This window comes from Eutrema salsugineum, unplaced genomic scaffold (assembly GCF_000478725.1).
Source record: "Eutrema salsugineum unplaced genomic scaffold, Eutsalg1_0 scaffold_1, whole genome shotgun sequence".
Taxonomy (NCBI): Eukaryota; Viridiplantae; Streptophyta; class Magnoliopsida; order Brassicales; family Brassicaceae; genus Eutrema; species Eutrema salsugineum.
In genome coordinates, this window is record NW_006256909.1 from 272192 (window position 1) to 294752 (window position 22561).

Genomic DNA, 22561 nt, shown 5'->3' on the forward strand with positions numbered 1-22561 from the left:
CCAAATCTCAGGCACCACACTATTACCTTAAGAACAATTTCAGATCAACTATCCAACATAATGTTTTTAATTACTGTAAACCATGTGATAATATTGAATGGTAATAAAACTTATCATAGAGTGATTCACCTAAACGAAGGAAGCAGAAGGATGAGTCTGCTTCAGGGAGACACATCAATGACCTTCCAGCTCCAGATGGCATAGAGTCTTTTGCCTTCACGATTAGGGTCCCATCTAGTCGAGATAATCTTCTTTTTGTCTTTTAACAGACTTTATTAAATCTTATTGAAATTCAAAAACATATGTACTAAAGATATGATCTTTCCATTATTTTCTCCTAATCACTTTCCATTATTTTCTCCTAATCAAACTAACATTTTTTGTTAGGCGCTTACTACTCTATCTGATATTTGCTTCATTAACTAATTATTAGAAGAAACTACTGAAATTTGAGTAATCACTCAAAGTAGTATACTAATTACTTAATTAGTAGCGAGTAGGCATATATGATAGTCTCGGCGCGTGGGCATTGGTTCGTCTCTTCTGGTCACTCAAGCTTCTCCTCCATCGTGGAATGGATTTAAAAGGCGAGATAAAATAATTTATAAAAATTTCTTTCCTTTTCCTACTTTCTTCTTCTTCTTCTTCATCTTCTTCGTCCTTGATTGATACCAACGACTAATCCTAACCCTTAATCTACTTCGTCCTAAATTAATCAGGTTTCTACTAATTCCACTTCATCTCTTTCAATCGCAATCTGGGTTCTGTATTGAAGGTGGGATTCATTGTTCCGAACAGAGTGAGAAAAAAAGAATTTTAAGATTGAAGAAGAAAGATGCGAATTTTGTGCGATGCGTGCGAGAACGCAGCCGCTATCGTCTTTTGCGCTGCCGATGAAGCTGCCCTTTGCCGCTCCTGCGATGAAAAAGTAACCTCTTTTGAAAAAGCTTTTCTAATTCTCTGTGTCTATTGATAGTTCCCTGATGGGTTCGTGAAAGGTCGAGTCTTTGTTAACTGTGTCTGTGTTTCTCAATTGATTCGCGCCTGGGTTGATCTCGAAATTCGTGTTGTGTTTCTCGTTCCTTGCATAAAGCTTTTCTCTATCTACGAGTGAAGAACGTAGACAACTTTGTGCTGAAGAATAGACTGTGAGATTTGGTCTGTTAATCAAAACTGCTTTTGTTAGTAGAATGGATAGTGGAACTGGAACAAAATTGAAATCTTTTACATTGTTTCTCATTTAGTGGATTAAATGTTTTCTAGATGATGAATCTCATGTTTGATTACATATTTACATGAGATTCGAGTACTTTGAAGCTGAGATTTCAGTGATTCTACTCTGTGATGTACATTGCAGGGAATGGTTTTGTCTCCAATGTTTGCATTTAGTATAACTTGTGGAGAAGAAAATAGTCACTTTTCCGCGCTTTACGATTAATCCGTACTACAGTTAGATGACTCTTAAGGGTAACACTTTACAGTCTTTTTCGAGTCCTTAGTTAATCCTTTTTTCTATTGCTATAGCTCTAAGTAGGTTTTAGATTTTAACCTTTTTTTTTCCTATAGATTTTGATCGAAAGTGAGTTAACTTGTTTCAAAACTTTTTTTTTCTTCTTCCAGGTTCATATGTGCAATAAGCTAGCGAGTCGGCATGTACGTGTAGGTTTAGCCGAACCAAGCAATGCTCCATGCTGCGATATATGCGAAAATGCACCTGGTATGTGATCTATGTACATTGAATTTTTCCACACTCATGTTTCAATGTTTGCTTGTTGATCTCATTCTTTTTTTTTCTCTCCTCGTCGTTGTGAGAACAGCCTTCTTTTACTGTGAGATAGACGGGAGTTCGCTTTGTCTGCAATGTGACATGGTAGTACATGTTGGTGGCAAGAGAACGCACGGGCGGTTTCTTTTGCTCAGACAGAGAATCGAGGTTTGAATAAACCTGTTTTGTTTTTCTCACGCAAGCACAATCATCTTAAGTGAATTTCTTGAATTGAATCGTCAGCTTATGTTTACCATTCTTCTTGTAGTTTCCAGGCGATAAGCCAAAACCAAACAATACGAGAGACAATTTGCAAAACCAAAGAGTCTCTGCAAATGCAAACGGTGAAGCTAATGGCAAGACTGATGACGAAATGATTGATCTAAACGCTAACCCACAGAGAATACATGAGCCAGCATCAAATAACCAAGTGCTTGAATCTTTCTATATATAGATAAATTCTCAATTCTTTTTTGTTGCTTTGTGTTGTCAATATGTTTTGTCAATTTGTTTTGTTTCTTAAATGAGCAGGATATCGATGTAAATAACGCGAGCAATCACGAGCCTGCAGGAGTTGTGCCAGTTGGACCCTTTAAACGAGAGTCTGAGAAGTGATAAGGTGAGGGTGAGAATCAGTTTTGAGAAGATTGTAAAAAAAAGTTTAAATAAATGGAAGTTTCATGTTTTCTTCTTCCCTTGTTTGTTGATTCCATGATCGTTGCAGGGTTTGGTTTGGTGTAAGCGAAGGTTTCGTTGAAGAAGGAAGGCTTGTGTTGTTTGTGCATTTATCTTAGTTTGAAGGAAAGGGCTTCATGAATGTATAAGCGCTAATATCTAAAATTCTTCTGAATATTAATTGATTTCTTGGTTTCCCTTTTTTGTTTTTTTATGAAAATCCTTCGGAAAAATTATAGTCTCAAACCCTCAATAAAAGAAAGAAAAATAAAGAACAAACTGAGCCAGGAAAGGAATAAAGCCCATTGGTTATGCAAGGGTCCATCGTCTTTCAATATATAGAGACTTCAAATTTATTTTCTTTTTGAAAGTAGTGTCTGGGTGATGATCTTGATCTGAGGGGAAAAAACAACGAGCCAATCTGAAAACGTAAACGTACATTGACAAAGAACCCAGAGTATCTGACAAGAAGATAGATCAAACTCATTTCTTTAAATTTACCGTTTGAAATGGTGTCAGAAAATCAACTGTAAATTTTACTTTTTAAGTGCCACTTTTGGCCTAAAAAAAATATTGTGAAATGGTGTCACAATACTTTTTTTGGCTAGAATTATTATTACTTTGTTTAAGAAGAGAATACCAAAACACTCCATCCAGAATTTTATTATTTTAATTTTCTTTAATATCATTATTTATGATTATTTTTACCAGCGAATGTCTGCTTCATTATTAATTTATTTTATTTTTTTGTTACTACAAATTTTTCTATTGATTTCAAATGAGAATGAGATAACACAAATACATAATTTTTGTTTGTGTGTGTGTATTCAAACTCAAAATCTGTACGATCATCCATCTGCGAAGTGCTGATTATCTTCTGCTAAAAGAGATGTCCAACTTAAGAATTAATCAAGTGTATTATTAAAAATAAATAATCACTGCTTTGCAAACGTATTTTGGATAGCATCCTTATTAAATACTTGAAGGTTCGTATCGACCTATATGGAATAAACTTATCGTAAAATATTCATAAAATTATTGAACATCCGACCATCTGATCGGACGTAAACCACGAATCTGGTTGGATGAGTAAATTGGTTTTCTTTGCAGAAAGGTTGTTTCGGTTCGGTCAAGGTTCAAGATGTGGTTTACAGAAACCAGTTGCCTAACGTGGTGCGATTTCATATCTTACTTACGACGGGCCTGACGTCAAAAGGAAACAGGCCGAATCATGGGCCTCGGTACGAGAAGAAATCAAAATTTGATGGCGATGCGGAACATAACGTACCAAACCGGCGTTTGGGTCGTTTGCTCTCGCGACGGACGGTCAAGAAGACAATTTCGATTTTATACATCCCTTTATAATAAAACAATAGGATTGGTGGTTTATGTATATTTTAGTAAGTGTGTGGTTTCAAAGAGCGGGTTGAAAAAACGCTAAGAAACCGAGTAAACGGAATTTATTTTATTATCAAGATAATAATGACCATATACATATATAGATCTTTTTTTTTTCTTTGTGTAAGTAGTAAGTACGTAGCAATCAATATCAAGCGATGAGTAACAATAAAACCCTTAGTTTTTTTTTTTTTGGTAAAATAATACCCTTAGTTTACCATAAAGATATGAACTTTGATCGGAAAGCTCAATAAACGTGTGATGTGGCCCTTTCCCCGTTTAGAATGCTGAGTAGAAATTTGTTTCGTTCTTCTTCTTCGGCTTCCTTGGTTCTCTCCTTTCGTGCACGACAGTATTGGCAGCAGTCGGAGCATAGGAGGTTCTTACCAAAGACAATAGCTGCCGTGATTGGGACAGCGACGAATCCGAACCTTTTATTCAGAACAAGTACGATGACAGACGCACACCCATTAATCGAACCTGCATGCATGTTGGAAAATTAAGAGTCAAAAGAGAATATTCACTAAATCATTAGAGAAATCGAAATAATAGATAGAAGAATGACAATACTACATATATATATAAACAAATTTGGCGCGAAAAGTGTAACATCCCTATCCCAAGCTTCTAAGAGAACGGGGAATCGGGTATGTTAGGTCGGCCATCGAACCGCGTCCGATAAAATGTCCGATCTGGTGAGCACACAGGATCGCTAGGAAAACGCCCAGGTAACAATCAACAACACAGATTTAGGCTGATCTCTCTACTAAACCTGAAAGACAAGGGGAGAGGAGGGGTGAGTAATTGGGATTACTCAGTGAGGGTGGACCTTAAGGAGACCCACAACATCATCAATCTAGCATAAATTGGTTTTAAGAGATCTAATCCTAAAGCAAGCCCAAGCAACACATATATAGATATATTTACTTATATATATAGACAACTCATTCCTAGCAATCAATCACACAGCATTCAAGGGTAACCCTACAAACAACTACACAAGAAACGGGTCCCTGGACGCGGCAGTAGTGGGCTGCCACATGGGCCCCCATGCCTCACCCGGAAAGGCAACCAGAATAATCCCATCCAATGGCTGGCTTATTACCATACCCATTAGTCAGGATCACTCTGCCAGTCACACAGACTGATCCACAGCAATCACCGAGACAGACTATGACACTAACGGTCACTCAGACGGCTGCTCATAGCGGTCTCACCAGAAAGCTGTATCCAGCGGTCCCTTTGGACGGCTCAATAAACAGTGGATCACTAATCCACTCCAGCGATGGCTCTAGCCGTGCCTCACACGACAGCGATAGCCAACAAACAACACTGACTCCCGCCTCCGGGAGCCAGGGGTCCTATCAGAGATCTATATGCACAATCATCCATTTCAAAGAATCATCCATTTTTTAAAGGTCCTTCCATTATTAAGATGCACGTTCGGTGATACCAATTGTAACAAAAAGGAACAATAATCAGGTTAACATCACACAATCAATATTTTAAAGTCCAATAAGTTTAGATCCAAGTTCAGGTTAATTATCTCATTCCACCAGCAACCAGCAATCATCAACAAACAGGCAACATAGATCCAGGTCCTAAACAATTCTAACAACCCTAACAAGCAGATCTAAGCCTGATCTAAGAAAATGTCACTTAAAAGACAACCATGCATATGTAAGAGAGGATGAAGCCACAGAGCCCTCACCTTGGCTTAGAAGGCTGAGAGACTGGAGGAGGAGGCAGAGGAGAAGGAGATCTAAGAGGAGATCCATCAGAATCAGCTCCCATCTCACCCAAAGGAGAAGGAGGCGGCGCAGACATCACAGTTGGGCAAGGAAGCTTCGGCGGCGAGGGAGGCTTGGAGGATGGCGGCGGCCGCGGCAAGGAGAGAGAGAGACACAGCCAAGAGAGAGAAAGAAGAAGAAGAAAACGCAGAGAGAGAGAGGAAGGGAGCAGCTCGGCGCAGAGAGGAGAGAAAGAGAGAAGAAAAAGGTGGCTAGGGTTGATTAAGAGCTTAATGAGGGTTTTAGGGATTTAATTAGGTATTTATATGGAGGTTAAATAGATGGGCTGTGCTTAATGGGCTCTTAGAAAGAAATTAGGAAAAGCCCAAATAAAAGGAAATAAATAGAAAAGGAAATAGAGATGGTTGAATTTAATAAAACCGGAATTAGGAACTAGTAACATCCGATATTTGGTTAACCAAAAGTCGGGATGTTACAATCTTCCCCCCTTAGACAGGATTCGTCCCCGAATCCTATGAGAGAGAAGTTCCTGAAAGGAATTTCGAAGACTACAAACCAAGGGAATCGAAGGCACAAATGACAAGAGGACCTTGGTCGCAGAAGAGAAAGAATTCAGAAATGAATTCAGGGAATGGAAGCAGGAATGGAATCAGAAAGGAAATCAGAGAAGAGATCAGAAAGGAATCAGGAAGGAATTCAGAAATAAGGCTAGGAATAAAATCGGAGAGGAGGACATGAATGAAATTAGAAGGAGGATCAGGAATGAGATCAGGAAATGGGAGCAGAAAATGAAATGGGTCCAGGAGGAGAATTGGAAATGAAATCAGAAGAGAAAGCAGGAATAGAAATTTGGAAGGAGATTAGGAATAGAACCACAAGAAATTATGGCACTATAAGAGATAGAGGCTGAGAGGAAAAGGACAAGAAGGAATAAAAATGAAGCAGGAAAAAAATTAGAAATGGAAGTAGAAGGAAAGACAAAATGAAATCTGGAAGACCCAGAAATGAGATCAGAAAGGAAATTGGAAATAGGATTAGGAGGAAAGCAAAAATGAAGACAGAAGTGAAACCAAGTAGAAAGGCAGAAATGGAATCAGGAATGGCTCACAAATGAAATCGGGAAGGAATTAGAAGTGAGCCATGGCAACAGAAAAGATAAAGGCTAGGAAAGAGAAAGCAGAAGGGAAGCCAAAGGACACATGGCGCCAAGAAGGAGTTGGAGGCTAAGGGTTTAGAACGCAGAGTGATCAACAGAATCGTGTAGGAGGGAGAGTTTAAGGTATGATGCAATAAAAACATTTTGAGTAAAATCCAAAAACCATTTTATTAATGTGACAAGGAGGAGTATAACATTTTTTTTTTAAAGGAAAAATAAAAGAACACTAGCATGGAATCTAACTAGTTCATAAGAAACCTAAAAGCAATCAATAATCCAAACAAATAAAAATAAAGTTATACTCATTTGAAAACTTTTTTTTTTAAATATAAAAGAGTACAATCAGAGGAAGGATCTTCTTCTGCTTCACTACCAGCGGAAATGACGACCAGCTCTTTGCTAAACTTCACTTGAGGAAGGAAGTGAACTTCTTGTGCGCAGGCTCTCGGATCTTGAACATAGGTCTACGGTAAAAGGAAGGAAGAGAAGGAAAAAGAAAGCTATTGGTTGAATTGCTGAGCAGGATTCGATACACACTAAAGCCACCGTGAAATCCTCTGAATCCGGTTAAGAGTGTGAATTCCCAAAGGTATTCAAACACATCCGTTCTCTTTGGATAACACAGCTAGGTTCATCGCCATTCCGAGATGAAACTCGCCTAACTTTTTACAGTCTGACAATTTCTATGGACTCTTGCGACGCCTGCCTTTTAATACCTTAACTATGTAGACCAGGTCTGAACCTAATCATACATGTTGATGGCTGCTATAGAACCAAAGATTGCATAGTCAGGACTGGCATCGCACAGTGTGGTAGTTTCAGAACAACCACCCTGGTACAGTCTGAACCACACCAATAATCAGTCTTGTCTAGAGGCAATTTTGTTGCAACTCCAAAGGCAGACTTAACTACCACATGGTTAAAGACATAACCCTCTTCCATGCGGTTTCTCGCGTCCTGAACCTAGGCCCCTAACAACAAACAAGAAAGAGGATAGAGAAAACTATAAGATCAGCGTCCATAAGTTGTTGATTGTTCTAGGTTTGAAAACATTTTAAAAAGATTTTAATAAAAAAATGTTTTCGCAAACAGTTTTCTCTTTGAAAACAAAAACGGGCGCGACCACTTTAGAACGGAGCTAAAGTGATCTAATCCTGGGCTCTGATACCAATTGTAACAAAAAGGAACAATAATCAGGTTAACATCACACAATCAATATTTTAAAGTCTAATAAGTTTAGATCCAAGTTCAGGTTAATTATCTCATTCCACCAGCAACCAGCAATCATCAACAAACAGGCAACATAGATCCAGGTCCTAAACAATTCTAACAACCCTAACAAGCAGATCTAAGCCTGATCTAAGAAAATGTCACTTAAAAGACAACCATGCATATATAAGAGAGGATGAAGCCACAGAGCCCTCACCTTGGCTTAGAAGGCTGAGAGACTGGAGGAGGAGGCAGAGGAGAAGGAGATCTAAGAGGAGATCCATCAGAATCAGCTCCCATCTCACCCAAAGGAGAAGGAGGCGGCGCAGACATCACAGTTGGGCAAGGAAGCTTCGGCGGCGAGGGAGGCTTGGAGGATGGCGGCGGCCGCGGCAAGGAGAGAGAGAGACACAGCCAAGAGAGAGAAAGAAGAAGAAGAAAACGCAGAGAGAGAGAGGAAGGGAGCAGCTCGTCGCAGAGAGGAGAGAAAGAGAGAAGAAAAAGGTGGCTAGGGTTGATTAAGAGCTTAATGAGGGTTTTAGGGATTTAATTAGGTATTTATATGGAGGTTAAATAGATGGGCTGTGCTTAATGGGCTCTTAGAAAGAAATTAGGAAAAGCCCAAATAAAAGGAAATAAATAGAAAAGGAAATAGAGATGGTTGAATTTAATAAAACCGGAATTAGGAACTAGTAACATCCGATATTTGGTTAACCAAAAGTCGGGATGTTACAATCTTCCCCCCTTAGACAGGATTCGTCCCCGAATCCTATGAGAGAGAAGTTCCTGAAAGGAATTTCGAAGACTACAAACCAAGGGAATCGAAGGCACAAATGACAAGAGGACCTTGGTCGCAGAAGAGAAAGAATTCAGAAATGAATTCAGGGAATGGAAGCAGGAATGGAATCAGAAAGGAAATCAGAGAAGAGATCAGAAAGGAATCAGGAAGGAATTCAGAAATAAGGCTAGGAATAAAATCGGAGAGGAGGACATGAATGAAATTAGAAGGAGGATCAGGAATGAGATCAGGAAATGGGAGCAGAAAATGAAATGGGTCCAGGAGGAGAATTGGAAATGAAATCAGAAGAGAAAGCAGGAATAGAAATTTGGAAGGAGATTAGGAATAGAACCACAAGAAATTATGGCACTATAAGAGATAGAGGCTGAGAGGAAAAGGACAAGAAGGAATAAAAATGAAGCAGGAAGAAAATTAGAAATGGAAGTAGAAGGAAAGACAAAATGAAATCTGGAAGACCCAGAAATGAGATCAGAAAGGAAATTGGAAATAGGATTAGGAGGAAAGCAAAAATGAAGACAGAAGTGAAACCAAGTAGAAAGGCAGAAATGGAATCAGGAATGGCTCACAAATGAAATCGGGAAGGAATTAGAAGTGAGCCATGGCAACAGAAAAGATAAAGGCTAGGAAAGAGAAAGCAGAAGGGAAGCCAAAGGACACATGGCGCCAAGAAGGAGTTGGAGGCTAAGGGTTTAGAACGCAGAGTGATCAACAGAATCGTGTAGGAGGGAGAGTTTAAGGTATGATGCAATAAAAACATTTTGAGTAAAATCCAAAAACCATTTTATTAATGTGACAAGGAGGAGTATAACATTTTTTTTTTAAAGGAAAAATAAAAGAACACTAGCATGGAATCTAACTAGTTCATAAGAAACCTAAAAGCAATCAATAATCCAAACAAATAAAAATAAAGTTATACTCATTTGAAAACTTTTTTTTTTTAAATATAAAAGAGTACAATCAGAGGAAGGATCTTCTTCTGCTTCACTACCAGCGGAAATGACGACCAGCTCTTTGCTAAACTTCACTTGAGGAAGGAAGTGAACTTCTTGTGCGCAGGCTCTCGGATCTTGAACATAGGTCTACGGTAAAAGGAAGGAAGAGAAGGAAAAAGAAAGCTATTGGTTGAATTGCTGAGCAGGATTCGATACACACTAAAGCCACCGTGAAATCCTCTGAATCCGGTTAAGAGTGTGAATTCCCAAAGGTATTCAAACACATCCGTTCTCTTTGGATAACACAGCTAGGTTCCTCGCCATTCCGAGATGAAACTCGCCTGACTTTTTACAGTCTGACAATTTCTATGGACTCTTGCGACGCCTGCCTTTTAATACCTTAACTATGTAGACCAGGTCTGAACCTAATCATACATGTTGATGGCTGCTATAGAACCAAAGATTGCATAGTCAGGACTGGCATCGCACAGTGTGGTAGTTTCAGAACAACCACCCTGGTACAGTCTGAACCACACCAATAATCAGTCTTGTCTAGAGGTAATTTTGTTGCAACTCCAAAGGCAGACTTAACTACCACATGGTTAAAGACATAACCCTCTTCCATGCGGTTTCTCGCGTCCTGAACCTAGGCCCCTAACAACAAACAAGAAAGAGGATAGAGAAAACTATAAGATCAGCGTCCATAAGTTGTTGATTGTTCTAGGTTTGAAAACATTTTAAAAAGATTTTAATAAAAAAATGTTTTCGCAAACAGTTTTCTCTTTGAAAACAAAAACGGGCGCGGCCACTTTAGAACGGAGCTAAAGTGATCTAATCCTGGGCTCTGATACCAATTGTAACAAAAAGGAACAATAATCAGGTTAACATCACACAATCAATATTTTAAAGTCTAATAAGTTTAGATCCAAGTTCAGGTTAATTATCTCATTCCACCAGCAACCAGCAATCATCAACAAACAGGCAGCATAGATCCAGGTCCTAAACAATTCTAACAACCCTAACAAGCAGATCTAAGCCTGATCTAAGAAAATGTCACTTAAAAGACAACCATGCATATGTAAGAGAGGATGAAGCCACAGAGCCCTCACCTTGGCTTAGAAGGCTGAGAGACTGGAGGAGGAGGCAGAGGAGAAGGAGATCTAAGAGGAGATCCATCAGAATCAGCTCCCATCTCACCCAAAGGAGAAGGAGGCGGCGCAGACATCACAGCTGGGCAAGGAAGCTTCGGCGGCGAGGGAGGCTTGGAGGATGGCGGCGGCCGCGGCAAGGAGAGAGAGAGACACAGCCAAGAGAGAGAAAGAAGAAGAAGAAAACGCAGAGAGAGAGAGGAAGGGAGCAGCTCGTCGCAGAGAGGAGAGAAAGAGAGAAGAAAAAGGTGGCTAGGGTTGATTAAGAGCTTAATGAGGGTTTTAGGGATTTAATTAGGTATTTATATGGAGGTTAAATAGATGGACTGTGCTTAATGGGCTCTTAGAAAGAAATTAGGAAAAGCCCAAATAAAAAGGAAATAAATAGAAAAGGAAATAGAGATGGTTGAATTTAATAAAACCGGAATTAGGAACTGGTAACATCCGATATTTGGTTAACCAAAAGTCGGGATGTTACAATCTTCCCCCCTTAGACAGGTCCTTGAGGCGGAGAAGCTCACAGATAGTGACTATGGTGTAATAGACGGCGACGATCATTAGATCAGACGCCAGGGATTCATCTGGACCTTGGTCGCAGAAGAGAAAGAATTCAGAAATGAATTCAGGGAATGGAAGCAGGAATGGAATCAGAAAGGAAATCAGTGATCACCGAACAAGTTTGCGATAGTCGAAGACAATGTAGGTGGGAAGAAAAAGACAATGTAGACCAAAGGGATCAGATATATCGGTGGAAAGCATGAGAAAGCAAGTATCGGTAGGACATGTTCGTTCTTGAACTTTACATCTAGCATGCACATATAAGCCACAATTGCCCAAATGATGGTTTGAACAACCAGAGCTTTTCTACCATTTAGGATTCTCGATACTTTGGTGAACTGATAGTCGATGGAAGATGTAATCCTACGAGTGTGCTTAATGGCCCTTTCGAGAATGTCTATGGTCGTATATTATTGAAGGAAAGTGATTAGGTTAATATTTCAAAAGCAAGAAAGCAAAAGGAAGAAGACCAAGTTGTGGAGATGTTCTGTTATTCGATTGTATCACACATAAACTTTCTTATATACACCAAGTATTCCGGTTAATTATCACCGTTAACCAGACTTATTACACGGTTTACACTTAAACCGTTCGTGTATGCAATCATTTTACTACATTAATTCACTTGTACTCTAAATTGTGGTAATTAATTACTTCATATAGTTTAATAGTAAAAAAAAAACTAAAAAAAAAACTCGTAAATGTGTGCGTAGACATGGTATCCAAGTGAGTCATGAGTCTTGACTTTATGGTTCTTCACTTTTCCTTTATACCCAAAGTTTCTTATAATTCACATTTCTTTGTGCTACTGAGAATACCCAAATATGATATATTACTGTATTTTTCCTTCAGGAATTCATGTTCTTTGTTGTTTTTTTTTTTACTTTTGACAATTTGTTTTTTTGCTGTTTTTGGATGATTTGTTTATACAAAACAATCATGAGAAAAATTCTGTCCCGTCATTTCTATTAATCCACACCTCAAAAATTAGAAACATTAAGATGCAGTATATCTTAATAGCTTTAACCAAAAGAAGATAAAAAAGATATGTCTTCAACATGATGAATAGGTTAGTTACTTAGTTCCCAAATGGGCTAACTTAAGGACGCGGTTTTAGTTTATTAGAGAGAACTTCGCACAAACCAAAAAAGTGTATTAGAGAGTATATTATTAATTATTAGAGAGTACATAATATATTAATAATATACTCTCTAATATGATATATTGTTCTCCGCAAATTTCCTAATCCCTTAAAGTAGAAAAAGGTTAAATAGTAATTTCTTATCTTGTACAAGACCTTTATCATATACAGCTATTATGCAAACCATGCACATGCAGATTGGGAAAGTGGTACGCACACAATTGAAAGAATAAAAAAGATATGATCGAGTTCGATTAGGGAAAATATTCATGAAATTCGTTTATAATTCGATCAAAAAATTCAGATATTTATAATGTTTTTAAAATATGGTAATATATACTTTTGTGCTTCAAAAATGAGAAAAGTTTTTTTATCAAGATGCGCGATCAAACACTTGAAGGATCAGAATCAAAGACAACCAACTTTTCATATATAGAATGAGTTCATTAATGTCCGTCAAACAATTATCATAAGTATTACTAATAATAATATTGAGGATTTGACTGATTTAACGTAGCGGATGTGGATGTGAGTATGAGAGTTTGTAGAAGCGCACAGTTGCATTTCGAGCATTATATATTAACCACTTAATTTATACGATTCGTATAAGTTGCAAATGTGTGTTTGCGTAACATTTTTAAGACAAAGTCGTAACGATTTAACATAAAACCAACCAATATACCTACAAAATATTGTTTCTGAAAAGGTCCATGTTAATACAAATGTCCACCATTCTTCTCTAAGTCTTTCAATATATAAAGACTTCAAAATTATTTTATTTTTGAGTAACAATATAACTTTAATAAGTCTTTAAATTTGTTTAGTTGGATAATTACAAACTTTGAATATATAAAAAATGATTATTTATGATCATAAGATTCTCTCCAAATCATGTTGAATTGCTGGCACTAGTAATTCGTCTTCGAGTTTCAGAGTGTCAATACAAACTGCAAACGTAAACATCATCTGAAGGTATGTGATGAAGAAAGTAAATGTGCCATCAAAGTGTAGACCGTTGATTCCCCAAGCAGATCCAACGATGGCTGTGTATGAAACATAGAAAAGCCCAAACCCATCCACTCCGTAAATCAATTGAGCCAATGAAATAGCAGCGAGGAAGAAACTTAGCGTAAGGAAAAAAAAATCCCATCTCTGCCACTTGTAACAGATAGAAAACATAGATACGCTCACCATTAACGAGATGATGGCGAGCAAGATTACTCGGCCTTTAAAAGTAGTGTGTGGTGGATGATCTGACGGGAGAAAACAAGTAGCCAGTCTGAAAACGTAAACGTACATTAACAAGAAGCCAGAGTATCTGACAAGAAGATAGATTAAACTCATTTCTTCTCTGTATGCAATCACACTGTCCCATGCTCTTGCCACGCCATAGATCGATATGATTGCCCACTTAAGCAATACTGCTCGTGTGATCGCATCATTTACTCCTACAATTTCACCTTTTTTTGATGGAGTTATCACAACTTCATCTGAAGCATCCGACGACATAGTAACAAAATTACTTGTTCTGGTTTCTCTATGGAAGCCTATAGAATATGAGGGGGAGATGATAAACAAGTGCACAGTACAAACTTAGTTTTCTGTTTTATTTTCCTCTACCTATTATATACAAGAGAAGAAAATTAAATTAATAAATTTCATCATTCGGATCATGGAATAGATATCTTTAAACATTAAAATACAATATCTTGAAAAGTGATTTTTATAAATGACGTGTCGTATACCTCCGGGGACAAGAAAAAAAGACCCTCTTGATTAACAGATTCTATTCAATGCTCAAAAGCAAAATTTCTAACATGTATATGTTTAATAGAGTAACTTTCAAAGACTTTAATATCTTAAAAGAAAATAATTTACATATAGAAATAAAAATATCTTAGTATTAAATTTGGAGTTGTATTATTATAAATTAAATGATACGTATTAAGAATGTAATCTATCATAATTTAAGACATATTCAATAGCGTACTAGATCTACAAAAATGTGTATTTGTGACATGATATTACTTTTGATATCTTAAAATAACTTTGATATACGAAAAACATAACATATGACTAATATATATAATATACAAAAGAAAGTCTTATTAATTACTTTAAGATTATTAAGTTTGATTATATAGTGATAGATGGGAGTATTACAAACCTATTAACCACATTTAGTAGTATATCAGATTTTAGCAAATGTCTTTGTTATGAAGTTTTCTTTTACTTTTTTTTTATATCTTACATTTATTATTTTTCTAATTTATAAATTTTTAATGCAAAAAATGTTATCTTCTTATATTAGGTTGTTCCTATCTTTTCAATAAAACTAATAATAAAGAAGGATGGGAATCAACGCTGTTAATTAATCAAGTTAGTAATATTACAGTAGTATGTATGTATCTAGGCCTATATGTATCTACTCCAATTTCACTTTTGATGGTTCATTATTTCTTTCTCATATATTATTTTTTTTCTTTTGTTAGAAAACTCTTATTATCATTCACTCGCTTTCTTTTGCTCCTCCACGTCACCCACAGTGATTAACAAGTGTACATCAAGATTCAAGAAGATTTTCAAACTCTTATCCCCCTTTTTTTATTCAATGAACTTTTGATATGAAGCCACGTTGTCTAACCATGTAATCATGTTGAACATATATCAATCCTTAGTACGTAGCAACCAATATACACTATGATTAGGAAAAAATTTATGAAATTCGTTTATACTTCGATACAAAAAAATTCAGATATATTAATAATGTTATTAAAATATGGTAATATATACTTATGTGCTTCACAAGTGAGAAAAGTTTTTTTATCAAGATGCGCGATCAAACACTTGAAGGAAGGATAGAATTAAAGACAACCAACCTTTCATAAATAGAATGAGTTCATTAATATCCGTCAAACAATTATCATATATAATGACTTCAAAATTATTTTAATTTTGACTAACAATATAACTTTGATAAGTCTTTAAATTTGTTTAGTTGAATAATCAAAAACTTTGAAGAATCTCTCCAAATCATGTTTAATTGCAGGCGCTAGTTTTTCCTCATAGACTTTCAGATTGTCAATACAAACTCCAACCGTAAAAATCATCTGAAGGAATGTGATGAAGAAAGTAAAGGTGCCATTAAAGTATAGACCGTTGATTCCCCAAGCAGATCCAACGATGGCTGTCAGGCTGTGTATGAAGTATAGAGAAGCCCAAACCCGTCCACGCCGTAAATCAATTGAGCCAATGAAATGGTAGCGAGGAAGTAACTTAGCGTAAGAAAGAAAAAAATCCCATCTTTGCAACTTGTAACAGATAGAGAACATATATACGCTCACCATTAACGAGATGGTGGCGAGGAAGGTTACTCGGTCTTTAAAAGTAGTGTGTGGTGGATGATCTGACGGGAGAAAACAAGTAGCCAATCTGAAAACGTAAACGTACATTAACAAGAAGATAGATTAAACTCATGTCTTCTCTGTATGGAACCACGACACTGTCCCATCCTCTTGCCACGCCATAGATCGATAGGATTGCCCACTTAAGCAATACTGCTCGTGTGATCGCATCATTTACTCCTACAATTTCACCTTTTTTTGATGGAGTCGCCACAACTTCATCTGCAGCATCCGACGACATAGTAACGAAATTACTTCTTGTTGTTTCTCTATGACAAACAAGTGCACAGTACAAACTTAGTTTTCTGTTTTCTTTACTACCTCTACTTATTATATATACAAGAGAAGATAATAAAAATTAATAAATTTCATCAGTCGGATCATGGAATAGATATCTCTAAACATTAAAATACATATCTTGAAAAGTGATTTTTATGAATGACGTGTCGTATACCTTCGGGGACAAGAAAAAAAGACCCTGTTGATTAACAGATTCTATTCAATGCTCAAAAGCAAAATTTCTAACACATGTATGTTTATTAGAGTAACTTTCAGAGACTATAATATCTTAAAAGAAAATAATTTACATATAGAAATAAAAATATCTTAGTATTAAATTTGGCGCTGTATTATTATAAATTTAATGATATGTATAAAGAATGTAATTTATCATAATTTAAGACATATTCAATAGCGTACTAGATTTACAAAAATGTGTATTTGTGGCATGGTATTACTTATGATATCTTAAAATAACTTTGATATACGAAAAACATAACATATGACTAAAATATATATATATATATATAATACACAAAATAAAGTCTTATTAATTACTATAAGATTATTAAGTTTTATTATATATAGTGATAAATGGGAGTAAAATCATTTACAAACCTATTAACCACATTTAGTAGTCTATCAGATTTTAGCACATGTCTTTGTTATGAAGTTTTATTTTTCTTTTTTATATCTTACATTTATCATTTTTTCTAATTTATAAATTTTTAATGCAAAAAAATGTTATCTTTTTATATTAGGTTGTTCCTATCTTTTCAATTCCTAATCTCTAACATTTATTTATCTTTTAAATATATTTTCAAATTGTTTGTTTTGGATTTCTTCAGGATTGCGATGTAGCGGTTTCATTCATTTTGAGAGTATCACAATGGACGGTCTCTATTTATCTAAAGGTGATAAATAGCGGTGAAGTGCATCTGAGTCATCCAAAATAGATCAGATTTTTTTTTTGGGACCAAATATCGATAAGATGTTACATATAACGATCAAGAAATTTCGGGGTTAGTTACCGAACCCAGTCTTCTTCTTTATATATTATTAGTTTCAAGTTAAAATAAATCAAGATAGATAACTCGTAACTTCAATATATTAAAACTTATTTTAAAAGGAGAGTAGCTAATGCAAATTAAGCAGGGAAGATAAATGATTTTGACATGATAATAACAACCAAACTCAAAAACAAATGTAATAAAAACATCTGTTTCATTTCCTTTCACGGCATGATCATGATCTCTTCAACATTTGTTGTTGTCTTCAATAGGTGTAGCCTTTGACGAACATACCCTCCTTAGCCTCTTCGGACTCACCTTCTCCGGTGTATTTTCCGAGCTGAGCCAACGAATTTGCCTTGGCTCGGGCCAAGAGGGTGGTCTGTGCGGCGTTCACGTTCTCGGCTCTGCCTCCCCATGTTTTCAGACAAGTGTTCTGCAGAGCGCGTGCGTAGGAGAAGGACACATGCCACGGGTTTGGTGCCTGGTTCATCGCGTTCAGGTTCAACGTTGCCTCCAACTCAGACTGTCCTCCGGACAAGAACTGCGAAACAAGGAAACAGAAACGACTTTACTTTCATCTCAAGCAACACCAAGATTAGGGTTTCCCTCATGAAGACATTGATTTTCAATCAAAACCGAGCTATTATTTATTTTATTTTACTTTTCGGATTTTTGATACTGTTTAGTCAAAGCAAAGAGAGTGAGAGAGCTTGCCATGATTCCGGGGACGGCAGGAGGGATTCTGTTGCGGAGGAGCTTGAGGGTGTAGGAGGCAACTTGTTCAGGAGTAGCTCTGTCTTTAGACTCAGCTCCGGGGGTCACCATGCTCGGTTTCAGGAGGATACCTGTGTGTAAGATTATGTTGAGCTTATCAAGTATATACGTTGATCATTTTTATGACGATGCAAGTTGTATAATAAAGATAGTCTTCAAATAATTAACGAAAATACCTTCAAACATAACATTGTTCTGAGCAAGGTAGAAGAAAACCTCAGCCCAAACCTTCTCCGCTACTTCGTAAGTCCTGTCAATGTCGTGTTCTCCATCCAACAAGATCTCTGGCTCCACAATTGGAACTAGTCCACTGTCCTGAAAAGACAAAAAAAAAAAAAAAAGAAAAAAAAAACTCAATATATATCGCGTGTGAAACAGCTTAAAAGAATCCGAATTGACCTGTTACTTGAAGGACAAGCTATGTGTTTTACCTGAGAAATGGCAGCGTATCGAGCAAGACCCCAAGCAGCTTCTTTTACGGCGAGAGCAGACGGACCGTTAGGAATGCTCACGACAGTACGCCTAATCAACCACCAACCAAGACGGAAAAAAAATTAAAAAAAAAATCACTATAAATTCTGCCCGAGAGGAATATTTTCAGGTAGGAACAGAACAGAGATTACAACTCTATACCATTTGGCGAAACGAGCACCCTGTTGGTAGTAAGCAGCGGTTCGAGAGGATAGACCGTCGAGTCCTTGGCACCATGACTCATTGTTAGAGCCAACAAGGGGCACCAAACCCTAATTCCATACACATACAATTCGTTTAGATATCTCTAACTTAAGCACCATGTGGGGGTATATACTCTGTAAGGCTATCTAATATATATAGTATACCTTGTCGACTTTGATGCCGGGGACAATATTCTGCTCGACAAGGACGTCGACCATTTTCTTGCCTTCGGTGGTAGACTGATACAGAGTCTCCTCGAACAGGATTGCCCCGGAGATGTACTGTCCAAGTCCCGGTGCAGAGACCAACAATGTCCTGTAAGCTTGACGGTTTGCCTCAGTGTTCTCTAGCCCTATCGAGTCCAAACGCTTCCCGCAAGTCGCATTCGACTCGTCCATCGCCAAGATTCCGCGTCCCGGAGACGCAATTGTTTTCTGCTCCAACACAAAAAAAAAAAAAAAAAAAAATTCAAATCAAAATGTATTTTCTTTTTTTTCTTATTGTCTTCACAAGAACCTGTGTAACCGACACCAAACATATAGTAATTTGCTAGTAAATAACCCCAAACGTAAACCAATACTATTTGGAACTAAATATCTAATCTCTCAAAAAGAATCGAACCAAACAACAATGGGTATAATTTATAAATTGGTTCTCAAAAGAAGAAAAATGAAATTATATAGAAAAAGGTGAAACCGAACAGAATTAGTCAATCAGACGACATTCCAATTCAAAAGGTCAACAAAAAAAAAAAGAAGAAGAATCTTTCTTTTAGGAATCATGCAGATAAGACACGTGGAATAAGAAGAAGAGGGGTATATATGTGTGGAGTATACTAACCGCTGTCTTAACAAGCTCATCGGCGTAGGAGGAAGCGGCACGGACGGTGAGGGAGGTGGCGCGGTTGGGGAGGACGACGGAGGCGGAGAAAGGCTGACGGAAGAGAACGCTCTGTCCCTTGACCCATTCCGATTTGTCCAACACCGGAGATGCCTTGAGGAGTGAGGTCGATGCCATTACTGTAAAATGTTATCTCTTTCTCTTCTCTGCCTTTGGTTTTTTTTTTTCTTTTTTTCTTTTTGTGTGTGTGAGAGAGAGACTCGAGAGTAAATTAGCTTATGACACCAACCTTATCTCTGAAGATCCTCTCGCTCTCTCCCTCTTTTGGATTTATATTTCTCATCAGATCAGTTATTTGAGGTTCTTGTGACCTTGCCAATTACACTCCGCCACGTGGACCGTAATCCTGTACTATTCACAGATTCAAGAAAATACCACTGCATCGATCGATACTCTTTTTATGCCCGTCGTTACATACATGTTTGCCTTGTTTTTTGTTTGCTTATACGGGGAAATATTCGAATAATTACCCCAAAAAGCAAAGATTCCTTCATGACATGATTTCTTATACAAATAAAATATATATTTTATGCAATAATAGCATATTAGCATGTACAACAAAAAAAATTGTAGAAAGCCTCTGAAATGAATATGTAGCATCGTGGACCATAATAATACTTGATTTAAAACTTTTTTTTCCTTGAATTGTATGTCTCTTGTGCTACTATACATGTTGTCATGATGTTGAGCTCGAAGACAAACGCATCATATTCAATCAAAAATAGTGGCAACAGCTTATTAAATTTACAAAGACGATGATTAGATAAGAGAAGGAAAATCATGAGGTTAAAATCATTTTAAATTTTTTTAATATTTTAAGACCTGACGACTCTAATTTAAGGAATTCCCCCTAATTTAATCAGCAGTATACTGAAATCTAAATTTGACGGTAGAGAGCTTACCACGTCATCTACGTGTCTCTCCGTTCCACATCTCGCGTGCCACCTATAACAACAGATACACTAGAGGATGGATCTCAGTTCAACCGTAAAACGTTCAATATTTGTTATTTCTCCACCGTAATCAATACGAAAGTGTATAATATATGATATATATCAATCATAATTATATGTCTAAGTTATAAGTTCAATGTTTTCTTCTAGAATTTGTAAGAAAGTATTTCTTGAATGACGAGCGAAGACAAGAAACGCCCATTAAAAATTTATAATGCGTCAGAAGATAAAATTCAGTGAGAATAACTTTGTGAGGAAGTGAATCCCAGCGTTTTTCTTAAGGCTGAGGTGAAGTATGGAGATTTTAAGAGATTGTGAAGTCTACAGAGAGAGAGAAAGAGAAACTGCAATCTCATCGTTCTTGGCCTAGTGGGTCGTGGAACCAGAGTGACCCTTATAACCTCCGGTCTGGCCTAGCAGGTTTCGAGATCTCCAAACCGGTTTGTGCCGGTTCTAGGACTACTAAAGCATAAAAGAGAGTTCCTGATGTCAAATAAACATATACTCCAACTTAACTTCATCATTCATTTAAATTTACAAATGCTTCAGTGAGAGAGAGATCCGAGATCCCAGCTATCAGATCATCGATACTACTGTTCCCCGCAACAACTTGATCATCATTCAGTGGCTGAACCGTGGAAGACTCATCGAGTGCTTTCTTCAGTTGCAGCACTAGCCCATCTTCCTCATCATCATCGACCCCCACGATCTCAAGATCCCACACCTTGAAGATTTCTTGTGGAGTTACTTTAAATGGATCTTGTGAAACATGAAAATCGGCGACGTTGTCTTGAATGTATGTGCTCATGAAATCGTCCTTGAAGACTTGAGACGTTTCTGCCTCCGCCCCTCCATTGCTCACAGAACCATCGTCTTCTATACTTTCAACGCCTTCAAGATCTCTAGCATGATCGTCCACCGGTTCGACGGTTCTTCCATTCTCTGCCACTGACTCTGGGAAGTAATGATCTTGTAAGGAATTCTTTGAGGGATCTGATTCAAACGTTAGCAAAGAGACAATCTCGCTGACTTCTTCATTCGATGAATTATTTCTAATATTGGCTGAATCAGCTTCCCGCATATCAATTGACTCGGCTTCCGACATATCCTCGTCTGGAGACGGGACACTTGCTGTTCCTGTTGATGAAGGAACGAATATCTCGGGATGGATATCGATGATTTCTGTCAAAGCATCTCTAAAGTTTCCCCAGTTATTGTTGTCTGAATCATCTGGGAAACTGACGATGCAGGAATCAGCCCAGGCCAAACATTCAGGGGAAAGATCTTCCTCGTTTCTGACCTCTCCTGCGTCTTCTCCTTCAGCCATAGCTACAACAAAAGCACATCGACATCTTTGATGTGAAACACAAACAATAGAGATTCTCCCAAGACTTCTTCTAACCTATCCCGAACGATTAAAAATCCCAAATTTGGATCTGAAAAAGGGAGCAGAGAACACTAGTTCCCATCACTAATCAGAACAAAAACAAAAAGACGGTTACACCGAATCGGTGATTGATTACTGAAGCATCAAATGCCCAATTTCTACATTTTCTTCATCACCAAAAGTGAAACACCTAATTACTCATTCGAACGCACAAGAATAGAAGATCACAGAAAATACATCTCTATGTATATATAACAATCGAATCAGGGTGTATAGAGGTCAAATACGCAAAGCTGTAAGCCAGAAATTCTACTGAGTACACCAAATTCAGTGATTAAGTCCACTAATTACTGGATATTTCAATTCAAAGAACTGATTTAGAAAATGACTTACCTTTATCAATTGATACGAGAATCCCAGAAAACCCTAATTTTAAAACGAGGCAGAAGAAGAAGAAAACTCGCTGTGGGAATTTTGAAATCTTCGCGACATCCGAATGAAGAGGAATTGGTTCGTGCCAAGTACGATATCGTTTTGAGGGCTAAGTCGGGTAACTTCACAGTTCTTTTATTCATAGCCCAAACATTTTTGGGATTTATAGAAGAAGCCTCATACTTTCTATTTGTAGATGTGATTTTTCTATG

At 37.2% G+C, this 22561-nt stretch overlaps 3 protein-coding genes across 6 annotated transcripts; 1 reads left to right on the top strand and 2 right to left on the bottom strand.

The window, feature by feature from the left end:
• The first annotated feature begins 572 nt into the window (after positions 1-572).
• LOC18028342 (B-box zinc finger protein 19) lies at positions 573-2641 on the top strand. Of its 4 annotated transcripts, XM_024149689.1 has the most exons (8): positions 641-719; positions 799-928; positions 1358-1467; positions 1621-1717; positions 1818-1933; positions 2034-2195; positions 2297-2384; positions 2490-2641. In XM_024149689.1, exons 4-7 carry the CDS (start codon positions 1627-1629, stop codon positions 2378-2380), a joined length of 453 nt encoding a protein of 150 aa, XP_024005457.1. In that variant the 5' UTR covers positions 641-719; positions 799-928; positions 1358-1467; positions 1621-1626; the 3' UTR covers positions 2381-2384; positions 2490-2641. The 4 variants fall into 4 exon arrangements, with proteins under 4 accessions (XP_024005456.1, XP_006411690.1, XP_006411689.1 ...); XM_024149688.1 differs by lacking the exon at positions 1358-1467 and having other exon boundaries at positions 573-719; XM_006411626.2 differs by having other exon boundaries at positions 617-928.
• Positions 2642-17301: 14660 nt separating this feature from the next.
• On the bottom strand, positions 17302-19832 carry LOC18028343 (fructose-bisphosphate aldolase 2, chloroplastic). Its single transcript, XM_006411629.2, has 7 exons — positions 19518-19832; positions 18842-19111; positions 18636-18745; positions 18434-18524; positions 18179-18317; positions 17943-18073; positions 17302-17769 (listed from the first exon to the last, which is right to left on the bottom strand). The coding sequence occupies exons 1-7, from the start codon at positions 19692-19694 to the stop codon at positions 17491-17493; spliced, it is 1197 nt and encodes a 398-aa protein (XP_006411692.1). The 5' UTR covers positions 19695-19832; the 3' UTR covers positions 17302-17490.
• A 1067-nt stretch (positions 19833-20899) lies between these two features.
• LOC18028344 lies at positions 20900-22450 on the bottom strand. Its single transcript, XM_006411630.2, has 2 exons — positions 22311-22450; positions 20900-21859 (listed from the first exon to the last, which is right to left on the bottom strand). Exon 2 carries the CDS (start codon positions 21855-21857, stop codon positions 21051-21053), a length of 807 nt encoding a protein of 268 aa, XP_006411693.1. The 5' UTR covers positions 21858-21859; positions 22311-22450; the 3' UTR covers positions 20900-21050.
• Between the last annotated feature and the right edge of the window lie 111 nt (positions 22451-22561).

Coding starts and splice junctions, on each gene's coding strand:
- LOC18028342 (XM_024149688.1), top strand. CDS start 836: ATGCGAATTTTGTGCGATGCGTGCGAGAACGCAGCCGCTATCGTCTTT. Junction 929..1,620: donor GCCGCTCCTGCGATGAAAAA/GTAACCTCTTTT, acceptor TTCTTCTTCCAG/GTTCATATGTGCAATAAGCT. Junction 1,718..1,817: donor TATATGCGAAAATGCACCTG/GTATGTGATCTA, acceptor TTGTGAGAACAG/CCTTCTTTTACTGTGAGATA.
- LOC18028343 (XM_006411629.2), bottom strand. CDS start 19,694: ATGGCATCGACCTCACTCCTCAAGGCATCTCCGGTGTTGGACAAATCG. Junction 18,746..18,841: donor CCGGCATCAAAGTCGACAAG/GTATACTATATA, acceptor GTATGGAATTAG/GGTTTGGTGCCCCTTGTTGG. Junction 18,074..18,178: donor GAACAATGTTATGTTTGAAG/GTATTTTCGTTA, acceptor TCTTACACACAG/GTATCCTCCTGAAACCGAGC.
- LOC18028344 (XM_006411630.2), bottom strand. CDS start 21,857: ATGGCTGAAGGAGAAGACGCAGGAGAGGTCAGAAACGAGGAAGATCTT.